The 14081-nt window shown below is 36.3% G+C and overlaps 1 protein-coding gene across 1 annotated transcript in view; it reads left to right on the forward strand.

Annotated features, from left to right (window-relative positions):
* Window positions 1-5516: 5516 nt before the first annotated feature.
* The window catches only part of ulk4 (unc-51 like kinase 4), a 234135-nt gene continuing 225570 nt past the window's right edge, over window positions 5517-14081 (forward strand). Inside the window, exons 1-11 of the mRNA XM_016567664.1 lie at window positions 5517-5730; window positions 5828-5965; window positions 6083-6182; window positions 6528-6667; window positions 6879-7047; window positions 7171-7272; window positions 7387-7470; window positions 7555-7630; window positions 7938-8042; window positions 11431-11528; window positions 12857-12926. Coding sequence (XP_016423150.1) covers window positions 5828-5965; window positions 6083-6182; window positions 6528-6667; window positions 6879-7047; window positions 7171-7272; window positions 7387-7470; window positions 7555-7630; window positions 7938-8042; window positions 11431-11528; window positions 12857-12926 — 1082 coding nt within the window. The 5' untranslated portion in view covers window positions 5517-5730. The remainder of the gene's footprint in view (window positions 5731-5827; window positions 5966-6082; window positions 6183-6527; window positions 6668-6878; window positions 7048-7170; window positions 7273-7386; window positions 7471-7554; window positions 7631-7937; window positions 8043-11430; window positions 11529-12856; window positions 12927-14081) is intronic.

The following is a 14081-nucleotide window of genomic DNA, read 5'->3' on the forward strand; positions in this document are numbered from 1 at the left end:
TTTAGTTTTATCTGTGTAATTAAAGGAATTATAGAAAGATAAGTGTTGACTATAGATTATTTACCCAGAATAACTGATTATTATGTTTCCAAAATGTGTCAAAACATCTTAGAAATCCAAAGACCCTATAAGACAAATGCAACAATTTTAAAACAACATATGAAAAAAAAATGCAAATGCAAAACCAGGATGATCTCATGTAGACTACCATTAAAAATTTATGTTAAAAGTAGAAACAGTAATACTGTGAAATATTATTACAAAAAACAAAATGTTTTTGCAGTATATATTTAATATTTTAAAAGTCTTCAGTGTCTCATGATCTTTCAGAATTTCATTTTATCATTCTAATATGCCAATTTGGTGCTCAAGAAACATTTCTCATTATAATCAATGTTGAAAACAGTTGTACTGCTTATTATTTTTTTGTGGAAATAGAGATACATTTAAATTTCTTAAAGTCTTTTTCATGAATAAAAAGAATAAAAAATGACGACAAAATAAAATAAAATCTTTTGTAATATTTACTGTCATTTTTGATCAATTTAGCAATTAATCCTTGCTGATTGCAAGTATAATATGTTTCTAAAAAAAAAAAACACTTACTAACCCCAAACAGTATTCTGCTAAAACTCTTTAAATCATCTGAGAAGTAAAGGAACAGGAACAGGAACAGGAAGTCAGCTCTATTAATAGCATGTGGCTGTATTTTTGCCGTGTTGCTATGACCTTACTTACATTTAATGTTTATAGTACATTAGCTAGCTGCTTTGATAAAGCACAAACTACATTCCACCAAACCAAGGTCTGGTGCACGAGTGTGCGGATGTGTATACAATTTGTACGATAACTACCATCAGACAGATTGTGATGCTGAAATCTGAAACAGACCCATGATGTGATGTTTGAAAAGCCACAGATATAACAAGATTACACATACCAACCCAAATCCAATATCTTATCATATGCTGTCAAACACAGATTGCAGATAGTGGAGGAGGTCTGTCTAAGCGCACACTGAGTGACTCAAGAAGCTCAATTCTCTTTATTCTCTCGAGATTCAGAACGACGAGCAAAAGAAAGAGCAGAGTTTCTTCAGAGGTAACATGTGACCTTCATGAGATGGCAATCAAGACAACAATGAGCATCCAGAATGAACTCTTTAAGAAAAATCAATTGAGTGCATTTCAAGTCTGCGGCCTTTCACCTCTCAAAGCGCTCTGAGCAGACAGGGGCATTACCTAGGCTATCAGTTACATTGCTTATATTATTAAAAAGTAGCTCATTATTAAAATGTAGATGTCTGTCTATCTACCAAACAGGTTATGAAAAATTCTATAATGTCTCGTAATCCGGGAATCAAAGACAGGAAATCGAAAATGCATTTACATGATGTATTTGATGTGTCTGCAAATGGACAAACAAATGGGTAAAAATAAATAAACAACCCTTACAAACAGTATCATTTACATTAGGGATGCATGATATATTGATATACAGATCAGGCAAAAATTATAATATTTATTTGTATTTATCAGTTATCTGCAAATATTGGATATTTAATTGCACATGCATTTACCCTATTTTTACTTTTAGATCACCTTTACCAACATCTAACGCTCACTTAAAGTTAATATTTAAAAAAACACACACACACACACACACATATATACATATATATATACATATACATATACATACATATATATATATTTAATAGCACTGTTAAATGTAATTTCTAGCCAACATCAAAATGAATATCAATTTTTCACATTGTTGTGATGACTAAATTCACTTGTAGCATTTAAAAACAAAAATTTTTGTGTATCATTTTTAAATAGATTTATACCAAAGAGCAGAACATTGTCAAATTTAAAATGCATTTGTTATTGGTCAAAAAGTATTTATTGGCATATGAATCACTAGAATTTGAATATTGGTGCATTACAAATGTACATGTCACTCAAAATCACTTTAAAATATGAAAGCAATACCATCATCGTTTAAAAAAAAAACCTAATAAGTCAGAGAAGACAAGAGCAAAGAAACTATTCCCACACCAGGAATACAAAAAAGGTCAAAAGATCAAGTCACTTCTTTTTTGTCATCTAATATTTTCAAGTGTGAATTTTCAAAAATCCAAGCACCCAGAAAGCTATAGTTATTGTGAGCGAAAGAGAGCTTGACCTCTATGTGAGAGGACATATGACTGAGCGCAATAAACCATCTCAGCTGTTACAGCATGAACTCAAGCACACGTGCTCATCACATGCAGAAACAAATAACCCTGGAGGAAAGAGTGCACTCATATGTCTCTCTTTATAAGCTTTCTTGGTCTCTAGGGAGGACCCAGCTGTCTGCAATTCATACGACTATGAAACAAAAGTGAGACATTCTTATATTCAGGCATATGATGCTATTATGCAATATGAAGAAATTCGGCAAGGATGTAGTCTGTAGGATTAGAAATCATGCACTTTCTGTTTCACTTCAGGTTTCTACACGATCCTCAGTGCAACACAGCACACAGGAGCAGAGCATAAGCACTGATATTCTGAAGTTTAGTACATGCGTGACATAGATTAAATCTGATCTGACATCAGCAGACCTTTGGGATACAGCTGTGAAAATAACTTGATGTTTTAGGAGACATGGCAGTCAGACTCAGAACACTATGTATTCATTATATTCAGTTGTCAACATTATAATTCAGTGGAATTTATACAATATGACATCAGATGATTTTGGATCACTGACTTGCAAATAAACATTTCACCTCAAAGTTTCACCTCTTATGTTTCATCATGTTTATTTTTGCATGGGCAGTAACCCTGTCCTCTTGATGGGCACATGCCTTGTGTGATATCATCACCAAAATAGTGGGACCAAGGGGTCTTGAACTTTTTTCCATCTGCTTGTATAGGGTATCACTGTCATTTTCTCCACTACATTACCTAGAAAAAAAAACTAATTTTAGTTTCAGAAGTGCATGTTTTCCATCTGATGAGGCTCAATGTATTCTAAAAAAAACATCAAATTTGGACTCAGAACTTAAAAGTATAGACAAATGGAGGACAGATATTGCTTCTTGTCACTCATTTACTCGAAAGGTCAAGTATGGTCTCAGTTTCACCATGGGTTGCTGTAACATGAATGAAATCAAATCTTAAAAGTATGAAAGAAATTAGATTCTTGTAATCGGATTCTTGGGTTGTACTGTGAGCTTATTAAACGTTGCTGGCTTAAGTTTGTAGTGTTTGGCTTGTCAAGTAATAGGATAAATGCTTCTCCATTGAGAGTGAAATAAAATAAATTAATAAATAAAATAAGGCAGCCTCCAGGTTTTTTTTGGGGGGTGGGGGACTTTAAGATGGTCTTACAGCCTGTCCAAGTTGAAAGGTGCCCTAAAAGTCCCCCAAAAACGAGCCAACAAACCAGGCTGGTCCTAGACCAGCAAAGCAGCATCTAAAGTTAAAGGGGTCATATGATGCGATTTCAAGTTTTCCTTTCTCTTTGGAGTGTTACAAGCGGATTGTGCATAGATAAGATCCCTGAAGTTGCAAAGACTAAAGTCTCAAAACCAAAGAGATATTCTTTATCAAAGTTAAGACTCTGCCACGCCTACCTAAAACGGCTCGTTCTAACACGCCCCCACATATCTACATCACGTGTTCGGCCAATCACAATGCACTGGGTCAGCTGGCCAATCAGAGCAGACTGCGCTTGTCGGAAGGCGGGACTTTGTAGAAAACGAAGCGTTTGAGAGAGGCGGGGCATATAGGACCTACAATAATGTACAGTATTTGAAAAATAATGTGTTTTTTGAACATTAAAGCATGTCAACATATTCTGTTACACCAAAATACACAAAATAATGATCTTTAAAAAAGCATCATATATGACCCCTTTAAGGATGTGCCAAAAACCCTAAACGAACGTTTGGCCATCATTAGGCAAGTTCCGGTCAGCTGTCTAGCTAGGCAGCTCACTAGATTTTGGGACACAACCAGGAGGTGTAGGCTATTAGGCAGCCTTAATACACAATGTTGGTCATTTGCACTGGCTAAACATATTTATCAAAGGCGATGTGGGTGTTTGTGTAGCTATAAGGATGTATGATATCTTACCATAAGATGAATGTTGTCCTTTAAGCAAAAATAAATAGTCCAGATGGGATGCAGGTTTACTTGAAAAGTCGTTAAAGTCGTTGAAGACAATCCTGTTTTTTTCCAAAGCAGCTAAAGCAAAATATTCGGTAGGCTGTTTAACCGACAAACTTTTTACGACGTAGTTGACATTATTTCGTAATAATCCGAGAACAAAGCCAGTGATCCCCGGCTCCCTTTCAATAGACCTGCTGCTGTATGAAAAGTAGCACAGCGATCCTGTCCAGTTTGATATCTCTGTTTTTAGGAGATCTGAACATCTGTAATTCACCTCAACGAAGCTCTGAGCGCAAGAAGGACGAATAAAGAAGATGTGCTCTTCCCAATACTAAGGACGTTATGATGCCCAGAATCTCATCCGAAAAGCCGGTATCACACGCTACACGTTCTCTCTCTCTCTCCCCGAAAAGCCGGTATCACACGCTACACGTTCTCTCTCTCTCTCCCCGAAAAGCCGGTATCACACGCTACACGTTCTCTTCTGAGCGTCACGCCACTCCCCATCCTCACTGTTGAGCTTTTGCAACTCCTTCACATTTTGAAGACAACAAGACGTATTTGACCGTTTCCCCTCTTTTTATTCATTCTCTTTATGATCAAATAGTGTACATTTAATTTTAGTTTTAAAAATAGCCTAGTTTATTGGTATGATTGTTTTGCATAGCGCAGTTGTGCAAAATACAACAAAATAAAATGCAAAAGAATAAAATCAAACAAACTTTTAGAAAATCATTAATGAACATTTAAGTCTACTGTACACACATAGGTTCCTTCCTCAATATCCTAATTCATATATCATTTAATTCAATATCCTATTTCCTTCCTCAATTTCCTCACTTATTCAATAACATTCAAACCTAATTTGAACAACAAAGCACCTGCTTCTTTATTTTTAATGTTGGCATTATTATTATTATTATTTTGCTAAATGTTTAATGGTTACATAATATTAAACATTTAGCAAAAATGTATATGCCAACAATAAAAACAAAGAAGCAGGTGTATGTAACAGGATAAGGTTAGTATTCGGGTGCGCATGCTCAGTGGAACCTGTTTCCAATTCCTAAACGTAACGATGCGTCCTCTTCCGTATCCTAGCAACGAGGGACCGTCCAATAGTAGGGGTGTATGAATACTTCAAAGTTAAAAACAGATGAGAAAAATGCATGTGGGTATTTTATATATACACAGACTTAACATTTTGGATACAGTTTTTAAGTAAAAATTCAATTAAATTATCCAATTTTAATTAAACTTGCTATTTTTAAACGGTTTGATTTTATGACTGAGGTGACTTCCCCTCATGCGAGTTGGTTTCGCTTCTAATTGTGTTTCCGTTTGTCAGTTTTCTACCGGCGCGTAAGAAACTTATGCAAAAGACAATTACGCCGTATTTAAGCCCAAATATATTGTTAAAATATTACAAAAGAACCGGGAAATGTTTAAAATATGGTGTTAATCGCTCCGTGTCTGAAATATTGAACTTTTGTAGTGTCCTTATGGTCAGGAAGTTGTTAGTAGTTAGTGCAGTAAACTGCCTGTGATCTCACGCGAGTCTCTGCAGGTGTGTTTATTTGGTTCTTATGCATCTAAAAACTGAATTTCAAAACTGGCATGTGTTTTGTTTTGGCTTTAATGTCCGTGTTTTCATCACTGCATAGATGGAGAACTTTATTTTGTATGAAGAGATCGGGAGAGGTAACAGATCGGTGGTTTATAAGGGCAGAAGTAAAGGCAGCATACATTTCGTGGCTATCATCTGCAGTGACAAATCCAAGAGACCTGAACTCACAAACCATGTGTGTAAACGCAATATTTGTTCAGCTGTTTGTTTTGAGCAATATATTTCATGCACATCAAAGAGGTTGCCTCACACTGTACTCTTGTGTTTGATAAATGTCACATTATCTCCACAGGTGAGACTTGCTCATGACATTAAGCATGACAACGTGGTGTCTTTTTATGAATGGTATGAGACTAGCAACCATTTGTGGCTGGTGGTGGAGATGTGCACAGGTGAGATCCAGGATTATTATAGTAAAAAAATTAATAAATTAAAAAAACATTTTTTTTAAATAAAAATAATAAAATTTACAAAAACAAAAATGGCTAAAACTTTAAATAAAATGAAAACAAAATATAATAATAATAATTATTATTATTTAAATATTAATAAAACATAGTATCCCAATGATACCAAAGTAAAACTGGTGATATCCCTAAAAATTTAATACACTTTTATCTGTGTACTAAGTCTGCTTTAATCCCCCGTCTTGCTTTTTTAGGTATGGAAATGCTTAATGCTTATGTTTTGATCATTTTGTTTGGTTTTACCTTTGTTGCAATTGCATTTTTTTCTAGGTGGATCTCTGGCAGCGCTGGTTGCTCAAGATGAGTGCCTGTCTGAGGAAGTAGTGCGAGAGTTTTCCATCGACTTGATGAAGGGTCTTAAATACATCCACGACTCAGGCATTGTTGTCTCGGATCTCACACCTGCAAAGGTATAAGCATCTGTCTTTTATTTAAGATGTTTGTTTTTAAGTTTTGTTTATACAAGCAATCTTGAGGTTAGAAAAGTGCTATATAAATAAAATAACTACTCCTTGTTATTTAAACAAACACTAAGCCACATGAGAGGAAAGGTTCAGTTTATATGCCAATTTTTGCGTTTTATTTTTTTCAACCCTAGCTAATGCCCCTGTGTATTCCCAGATTTTGTTGGATGGACCAGGAACTCTGAAGTACTCTAATTTCTGCCTGGCCAAAGCTCAAGGAGAAAGTCTGGAGGAGTTCTTCTCTCTTGTGATGGCAGAGGAGATGGGAGCTGGAGACAGCAAGGAGAATATTATCTCTCCACAAAACATCAAGAACAGAATTAAAGGTCAGCTAAATTCAGTACTTTCTCTCAGTCATCTATCTAATATGATCCAGATCTTACATGAAGTAAGTTTGCGCTTTTTCACTGTGCGCTTGTATGATTTGTCATAAGATGTTGCTCTGGCAGGTTCTCCTGTGTATTGTGCTCCTGAGGTGCTGAGAGGAGCAGACACCAGTGTCTGCAGTGACCTGTGGGCTTTAGGCTGCATCCTATATGAGATGTTCACAGGTTACTCATTTTATCTTAATCCACAGCTTTTGCCTTAGCAAAATGCTTTCTGGTCAGATTGATTTTTAATTTTTAATTTTAGTTCTCTGTCTCATTGTCTTTTTTGTTTCCTAGGAAAACCACCCTTTGTCTCTGAGAGTATGACCGGTCTAGTTGATCTCATTTTAAATGAAGGTCCTCCACCCCTAAGACAAAAAGGTCTGACACCTCAACTTAAAGATATTGTACTGTTTTAAGTGTTCCTTTTATTAAACATTTAATTACATACTTTTTCTTTTCAAGAACCTGCTTTCTCACAGCCCAGTCCAGAGTTTGAGAGCCTAGTAATGGGCTTACTTCAGAAAGACCCTGTGAAAAGGTCAAATATTTATTTTACTCAGTCTCTTCTTAGAGTTAAGGAAGTGTTAATCCAATAATTTTTCTTGCTTGTAGTCAGGAGACTTATGAATATGAGTTAGACAGTACAATGATAGACACCAAATAATCTTTTCAGCTCTTTAATTCCAAATAAATTATGCAATTCATAGTCTCAGACTTTTGCTCAGAGACTATGAATGATGTGACCTGCAATGAAAACATTAATTCCTTCCACACCATTGAACCTGTCACATTACATTAGCACTGTAGCTTCATCTGTGGATCTCCTATATTACTGTCATCTGTAGGTTAAGCTGGGACCATTTATTATCTCACCCGTTCTGGAGGGAAGCATTTTCAGAGACATACATCACTGTGGAAAAAGAGCAAGATGATGTCTCACCAATTTCCAGGTATATTTGACAAATATCTAAATATCAGTTTTGGTGCTCCTGACCTTGTTCTGTTGAGAGTTACAGTGTGGCCCATGCCATGCCAAAATCCCTTAAAGAGTCTGCTGTTTGTATATGTTTTTATAGATCATCTTGTGCACAGAAGCTCTCAGTCTAGTATTGATGCAGTGAGTGGGCAAACAGCCCTATGGCACACTTCATACACTGCCTGTGTGTTCAGCACAATGCCTTACACAATAAGCCTTTGTCCCACCCTAGTAAACACAACAAATGCAGGTTATAAAAAGCTTTCTTGGTGGTATTGGCACTTCCGCCACTGGGAACAGACCACGTCTGTTTCATTTGTTTTGGTGTCATTTGTTTTATGACTCCAGGGCAGTTATGCACATGTTTGCTATTTTATTGTTGTTAAAGGGGTCATATGATGCGATTTCATTTTTTCCTTTCTCTTTAGAGTGTTACAAGCTCTTGGTGCATAAAGAAGATCTGTAAAGTTGCAAAGACTAAAGTCTCAAATCCAAAGAGATATTCTTTATAAAAGTTGGCAGAAGTTATAGATCATGTTTAAATATAGGTCAGGAAATGAGGACATTAATTTGTGTATGTGGATGTTTTAAGACAATGCAGATTGGTTGAATATAGTAAACTGATAAGCTCCAGCAGATCTGATGAAGTCTGTGAGTGGGGGGTGGCGCTGACATTGGGCTGTGATTGTGTTCTGAGCTGGTGTCAGCTGCTCTGAGTGGGCCAAAACAAAGAGCATTGTTATTTGACCAGTATTCTGCATATCTAAAGAATGAGGAAGACTTTCAATTTGGAAGGATTATGATCATTACATTTTCTTGTTCAGTAAATTTTGGTGGAGATATTATATATATTATTATTATTATTATATATTATATGTATATGTATGCATGTATATTAGGGCTGCACGATAAATATTGCACGATATTTAATGCGCATCTCTCCTCCACGTGAAAGCACGCACGTGTAGAGATTTACCGCTGATTACAGAACCGGCTTTACTGACGAGATGCGCATTAAATATCGTGCGATTATTTATCGTGCAGCCCTAATGTATATCACTATATCACCAAAATATGAAAACGCAACTGTTTTTTAATTTTTATGAAAGAAATTAATGTTCAGCAAGGGCATATTAAATTGATCATAAGTGACAGTAAAGAGTTACATTTTTACAAATAATAATAATAATGATAATAATTTCACAATACACATTGTTGCAAAGTAGCTTCACAGAAAATGAAAGTTTAGGAGTTTACAGTACATTTAGGAGTAGTTTATCAGTGGTGACTATGTCAAGGTGATGTCCATATGGCAGAAATGTATGGTTCTAGGATGGTAAAAATCATACAGTTAGTTAATTACATGTATTCAAAAAGAAATGTTGAACACGATTAACAGCGTTTAAGAGTTGTGATTAAACTTATAGTAATGCAAGGAAAATTTGATGTTTTTACGACGTAGTTGACATTACTTTGCATGTTGGTTCAGGGTTGGCATGAGCTAAACCATTTAGGACCTTATAAGTAAGTAGCAATATGTTATAACTAGGCCTGTCACGATAACAACTTTTTGTTGTGCGATATATTGCCGCAGAAATAATTGCGATAAGCGATACTATTGTCATTTTAAAGACCATTTTATGCCACTGAATATATATAATCATAATGTAATAACTGATAAATATCTTAATATGTAGCCACTAACTAGCCAGTGTAGAGATTGTAAATTTGAGGTAATATGATCATATTTTCCTGACCTGGTAAGGACTCCACATAGCTTGGCGATGTTTCTAAAATGGAAGAATGCTGTTTTTGTTACATGTGAAATATGATTTTCAAAAGACAATTTGCTGTCTAATATAGCACCCAAGTTTTTGACTGTAGAGGAAGTAACAGTGCATTCTTCTAGATGCAAATTGTGAAGAGATTCTGTGTACTGTTTCTTGGTCCAATAAGTAATATCTCTGTCTTATCTGATTTTATTTGGAGAAATGTATTGGTCATACACTTTAACACACTCTGTTAGCTTAGATAATTCATTAGTTTCATCTGGTCTTGTTGAAATGTACTGTATAGTTGAGTGTCATCAGCATAACAATGGAAATTTATATTTTCTGATAATATTACCAAGTGGCAACATGTATATTGAAAATAGCAGAAGGCCTAAGACAGATCCTTGTGGCACTCCATGCTTTACTGGCATTAATTGAGATGATTTCCCGTTTAAATAAACAAAGTGGTAACAGTCGGACAGGTAGGATCTAAACCTTCTTAAAGCCTGTCCCTTAATACCCATATCGTTTTGTAATCAATCTATGAGTATATCATAATCTATAGTGTCGAACGCAGCACTAAGATCAAGTAAAACTATTAATGAGATGCAGCCTTGGTCTGATGCAAGAAGCAAGTCATTTGTAATTGTTTCTGTGCTACGATGGGACCTGAAACCTCACTGAAATTCTTCACAGATATCTTGTGGTTGCTTAATGAGAAGCATAATAACTGCCAGCTTGAAGGGTTTTGGGACGTGACCTAGAGATAACGATGAGTTAATAATATGAGATGCTCAGCCCTGGCAGCTTTTAGAGCCTGTCTATAGCTGAACATACTGGTTCCCTTTCAAGGGAACTTCGAACTGCGTCCTCTAGGGGTTGCTATGGGGGGAATGCCTCGTCGTGACCCGTGTCTGAAGCATACATTGAAAAAACACCAACAACACGTTGGCCGGCGACAGCCCATGACGTCACTACCGGTGCGACTATAGTATAAATAGGCGCCGGGAGAACATGTCATTCAAAAAACAGTGAGTGGGTCCGGTGACGTTTTGCTTGACCTCAAAAGAGTTTATTAAGTCTGTAAATGCAAGTCCTAAAGCATCATATCAACGTGAATGTTGAACTCTCCGACAGATAGCACTTTATCAATATTAACCAATTGTTCTAATAGGAAATCCACAAATTCTTTTAGAAAATCAGCGTACGGTCCTGGCGGTCTATACATGGTAGCCAGAGCAAAAGATTGGAGAGATTTTATATATATATATATATATATATATATATTTTTCTGTATGCAAAATAAATATATACTTATAATTTTGGGGGTGAAATATGATCCATACATTTATAATGAGATGCCCTGTATGCTGTTAATGTGTCTAGTGTCTTCTCTTATTGATTGTGTGTGTGTGTGTCCAATATAGCCATTTGGTTTAAGCCAGGTTTCAGTCAAGGAGAGTACCTCGAACCTATTATCTGTGGTCATTTCATTTACAATAACTGCTTTGGGTGAGAGTGATCTAATGTTTAGGAGCCCAAGATTGATTGTGTGTGTGTGTGTGTGTGTGTGTGTGTGTGTGTTTTCAGCCTGCATTTGGCCCCTGTGTCCTCTCAGACAACCAAGAAAGCACAGACGGCACCTGCTGACCCAGCCAGCCCAAACCTCAGCAAGTCCTTCACTTTAGGTAATGCAGCAGACATGAGAGTCAGCACGTCCTGCCCCACTGCTCAAAGGGCCTGTGGATTTTAATGCTTATGCTGTGCATGTGTGGTCGGCAAGCACGTACACATGTGTGAGCCTATGTACTCCTGTACAAATGATATTTACGTTCAGTATTAAATCACACACACATCCGTACATTTGGTTTAAGCCAGGTTTCAGTCAAGGAGAGTACCTCGAACCTATTATCTGTGGTCATTTCATTTACAATAACTGCTTTGGGTGAGAGTGATCTAATGTTTAGGAGGCCAAGCTTTAAAAATTGTTTTTGTTCATTTATTTAGCATTTTTTTTGTTTAATCACAATCAGATTTTTTTCTAGATACTGCATTGAATTTTAATTTTGACCTCATAATTATATTTATAAATTTATATTTATATTTACAAAATGCAGTTCTTTTGAACTTTTTATTCATCATAAAATCCTGAAAAAAGAACACAGTTGAGCAGCAAATCAACATATTAGAAAGTTTTCTGAAGGATCATGTGGCACTGAAGACTAAAGACAATAATTGCTGCTGAAAAGTCAGCTTTGCCATCATAGGGGTATTTTATACATAAAATCTTAATTATTCCAATCCAAACTTTTAACTGGTAGTTAATATACCAGTGATATTTTTTATCAGCGATGACCTAAAAACAGTAAAATACTACTGAAAGTGTATTGCACTGCATTTAGTGATTTTATTAAAAGAAATCACCATACAGGATGATTTACATTACTGTATTGTGATAGTGACCACTGCTCAAAGGGCCTGTGGATTTTAATGCTTATGCTGTGCATGTGTGGTCGGCAAGCACGTACACATGTGTGAGCCTATGTACTCCTGTACAAATGATATTTACGTTCAGTATTAAATCACACACACATCCGTACACTCAAGGATTCGATTGCTGCTGGTTAATATCTCCATTGCATATTATCAGAGGGGAATACATGACAGAAGAGTGAGCTTATGTAACTGTGAATCAACGGAAACGCTCATGTACTGTACATCATGTTGAAACTTAATCTGTCAAAATGGGCTTCATTCAGAACAGTAGAATTTTAGAAAGAAAAAAAAATCATTAAACTTCCTGTTTTACAGATGTTAACGGTGTTATCAAACGGAAAATAATTTTACAAAAGAATTCCAAAAAAATTACATACCTATTAAATAGCCTGAACTGGGTCTTAATCTGTTTTTCTAGATTTTAGGCGTACATGGTTCTCTTTCTTCATTTATAGTAGTACATTATTTCCATAATGTGATTTTTGTCAGACCTTTTCTTTGTGATGTATTTGTATCATAGATAATGTGATAGAGTTTAGACCAAAGTCTGCGCTGGACATTGACGCCAGAGAGGCGATTTTCCTCCTCAGGTACCTCAACTTACTCTCCTGTATCTTCATTTCTATATCTTTGATCTCACACTCATCTAAAAACAATTTAATATATGTGTATTAATATATGTAATATATTAGGGGTCGACCGATTATCGGCCTGGCCAATTATGGCCTGGCGCCGGTATTAAGCATTTTTATGATTATTGGTATTGGTCGTTTTCAAAACCGATTCGCCGATAAAATAGCTTAATTTTGAAACACGCTATTTGGCTCTGATGCAGCCTGTCAGAACTCACCACTCTGTGGCCTAAAGCAATCTCCGCCCACCGGCCCCTCTGATTTGTTGGGAGTCACGAGTCCGACCAATCAATGCTGAATTCACTCTCTTTGGCTCTGATGCAGCCTGTCAGAACTCAGCACTCTGTGGCCTAAAGCAGTCTCCGCCCACCGCTCATCTGATTTGTTGGGAGTCATGAGTCCGACCAATCAGTGCGGAATTCACTCTCACTCCGAAAGCGCTTGCTAACTGCAGCTGCTTCAGTGGTCACGCATCAGTTGTCTCTCAAAGGTAAGGCAGCAGCAGACGTTGGTTAATTTGCAATAAATCACAATCCACTAAGGTTACACTGAAGTTTCAAAACGCCTCAATATTATCTATGATTTCCGCGATGCAGAAAATGTGGATGGAATCCAGTCATATAAATGGAATTTACTGTATGACGCGGAATGTCACAGAATTTGTCAAAGTTTGGATGAATTAATAAAAAGTAGGTCAGTACACTTAAATAGTCGCGATATGGACTAGTATCTGTAAATATTAAGCCGCAAAAATACTATTTAAATATGAATCCAGCATGTTCTGCGTGTCTCTGTGTATGTAAATGGCACAAACGCGCGGTTTTGTTTTCTACACATACAAAGTGTGCGACGCTCGCGGTGATTTCAGCTTCTGTCGTCTCACTACATGAGGACATAAATACATGAACAACATCTCCAGAACTGCTCTGACTCCCTCTAAGAGTCACTTCATGAGCATTTGACAGTTTCATTGGAGTAAAACTATCTTCATATCATTTACATAGACCTACAGAAACAATGGCAACCCGTCAAAATATAAGTCCGGGTTAGCTTAATGAAATTATCAGAAATATATTACTGTGGTGCAGTATGATGTACATAATACTACTCAGG

Source organism: Sinocyclocheilus rhinocerous, unplaced genomic scaffold (genome assembly GCF_001515625.1).
Source record: "Sinocyclocheilus rhinocerous isolate Xijiao unplaced genomic scaffold, SAMN03320098_v1.1 scaffold752, whole genome shotgun sequence".
Classification (NCBI taxonomy): domain Eukaryota; kingdom Metazoa; phylum Chordata; class Actinopteri; order Cypriniformes; family Cyprinidae; genus Sinocyclocheilus; species Sinocyclocheilus rhinocerous.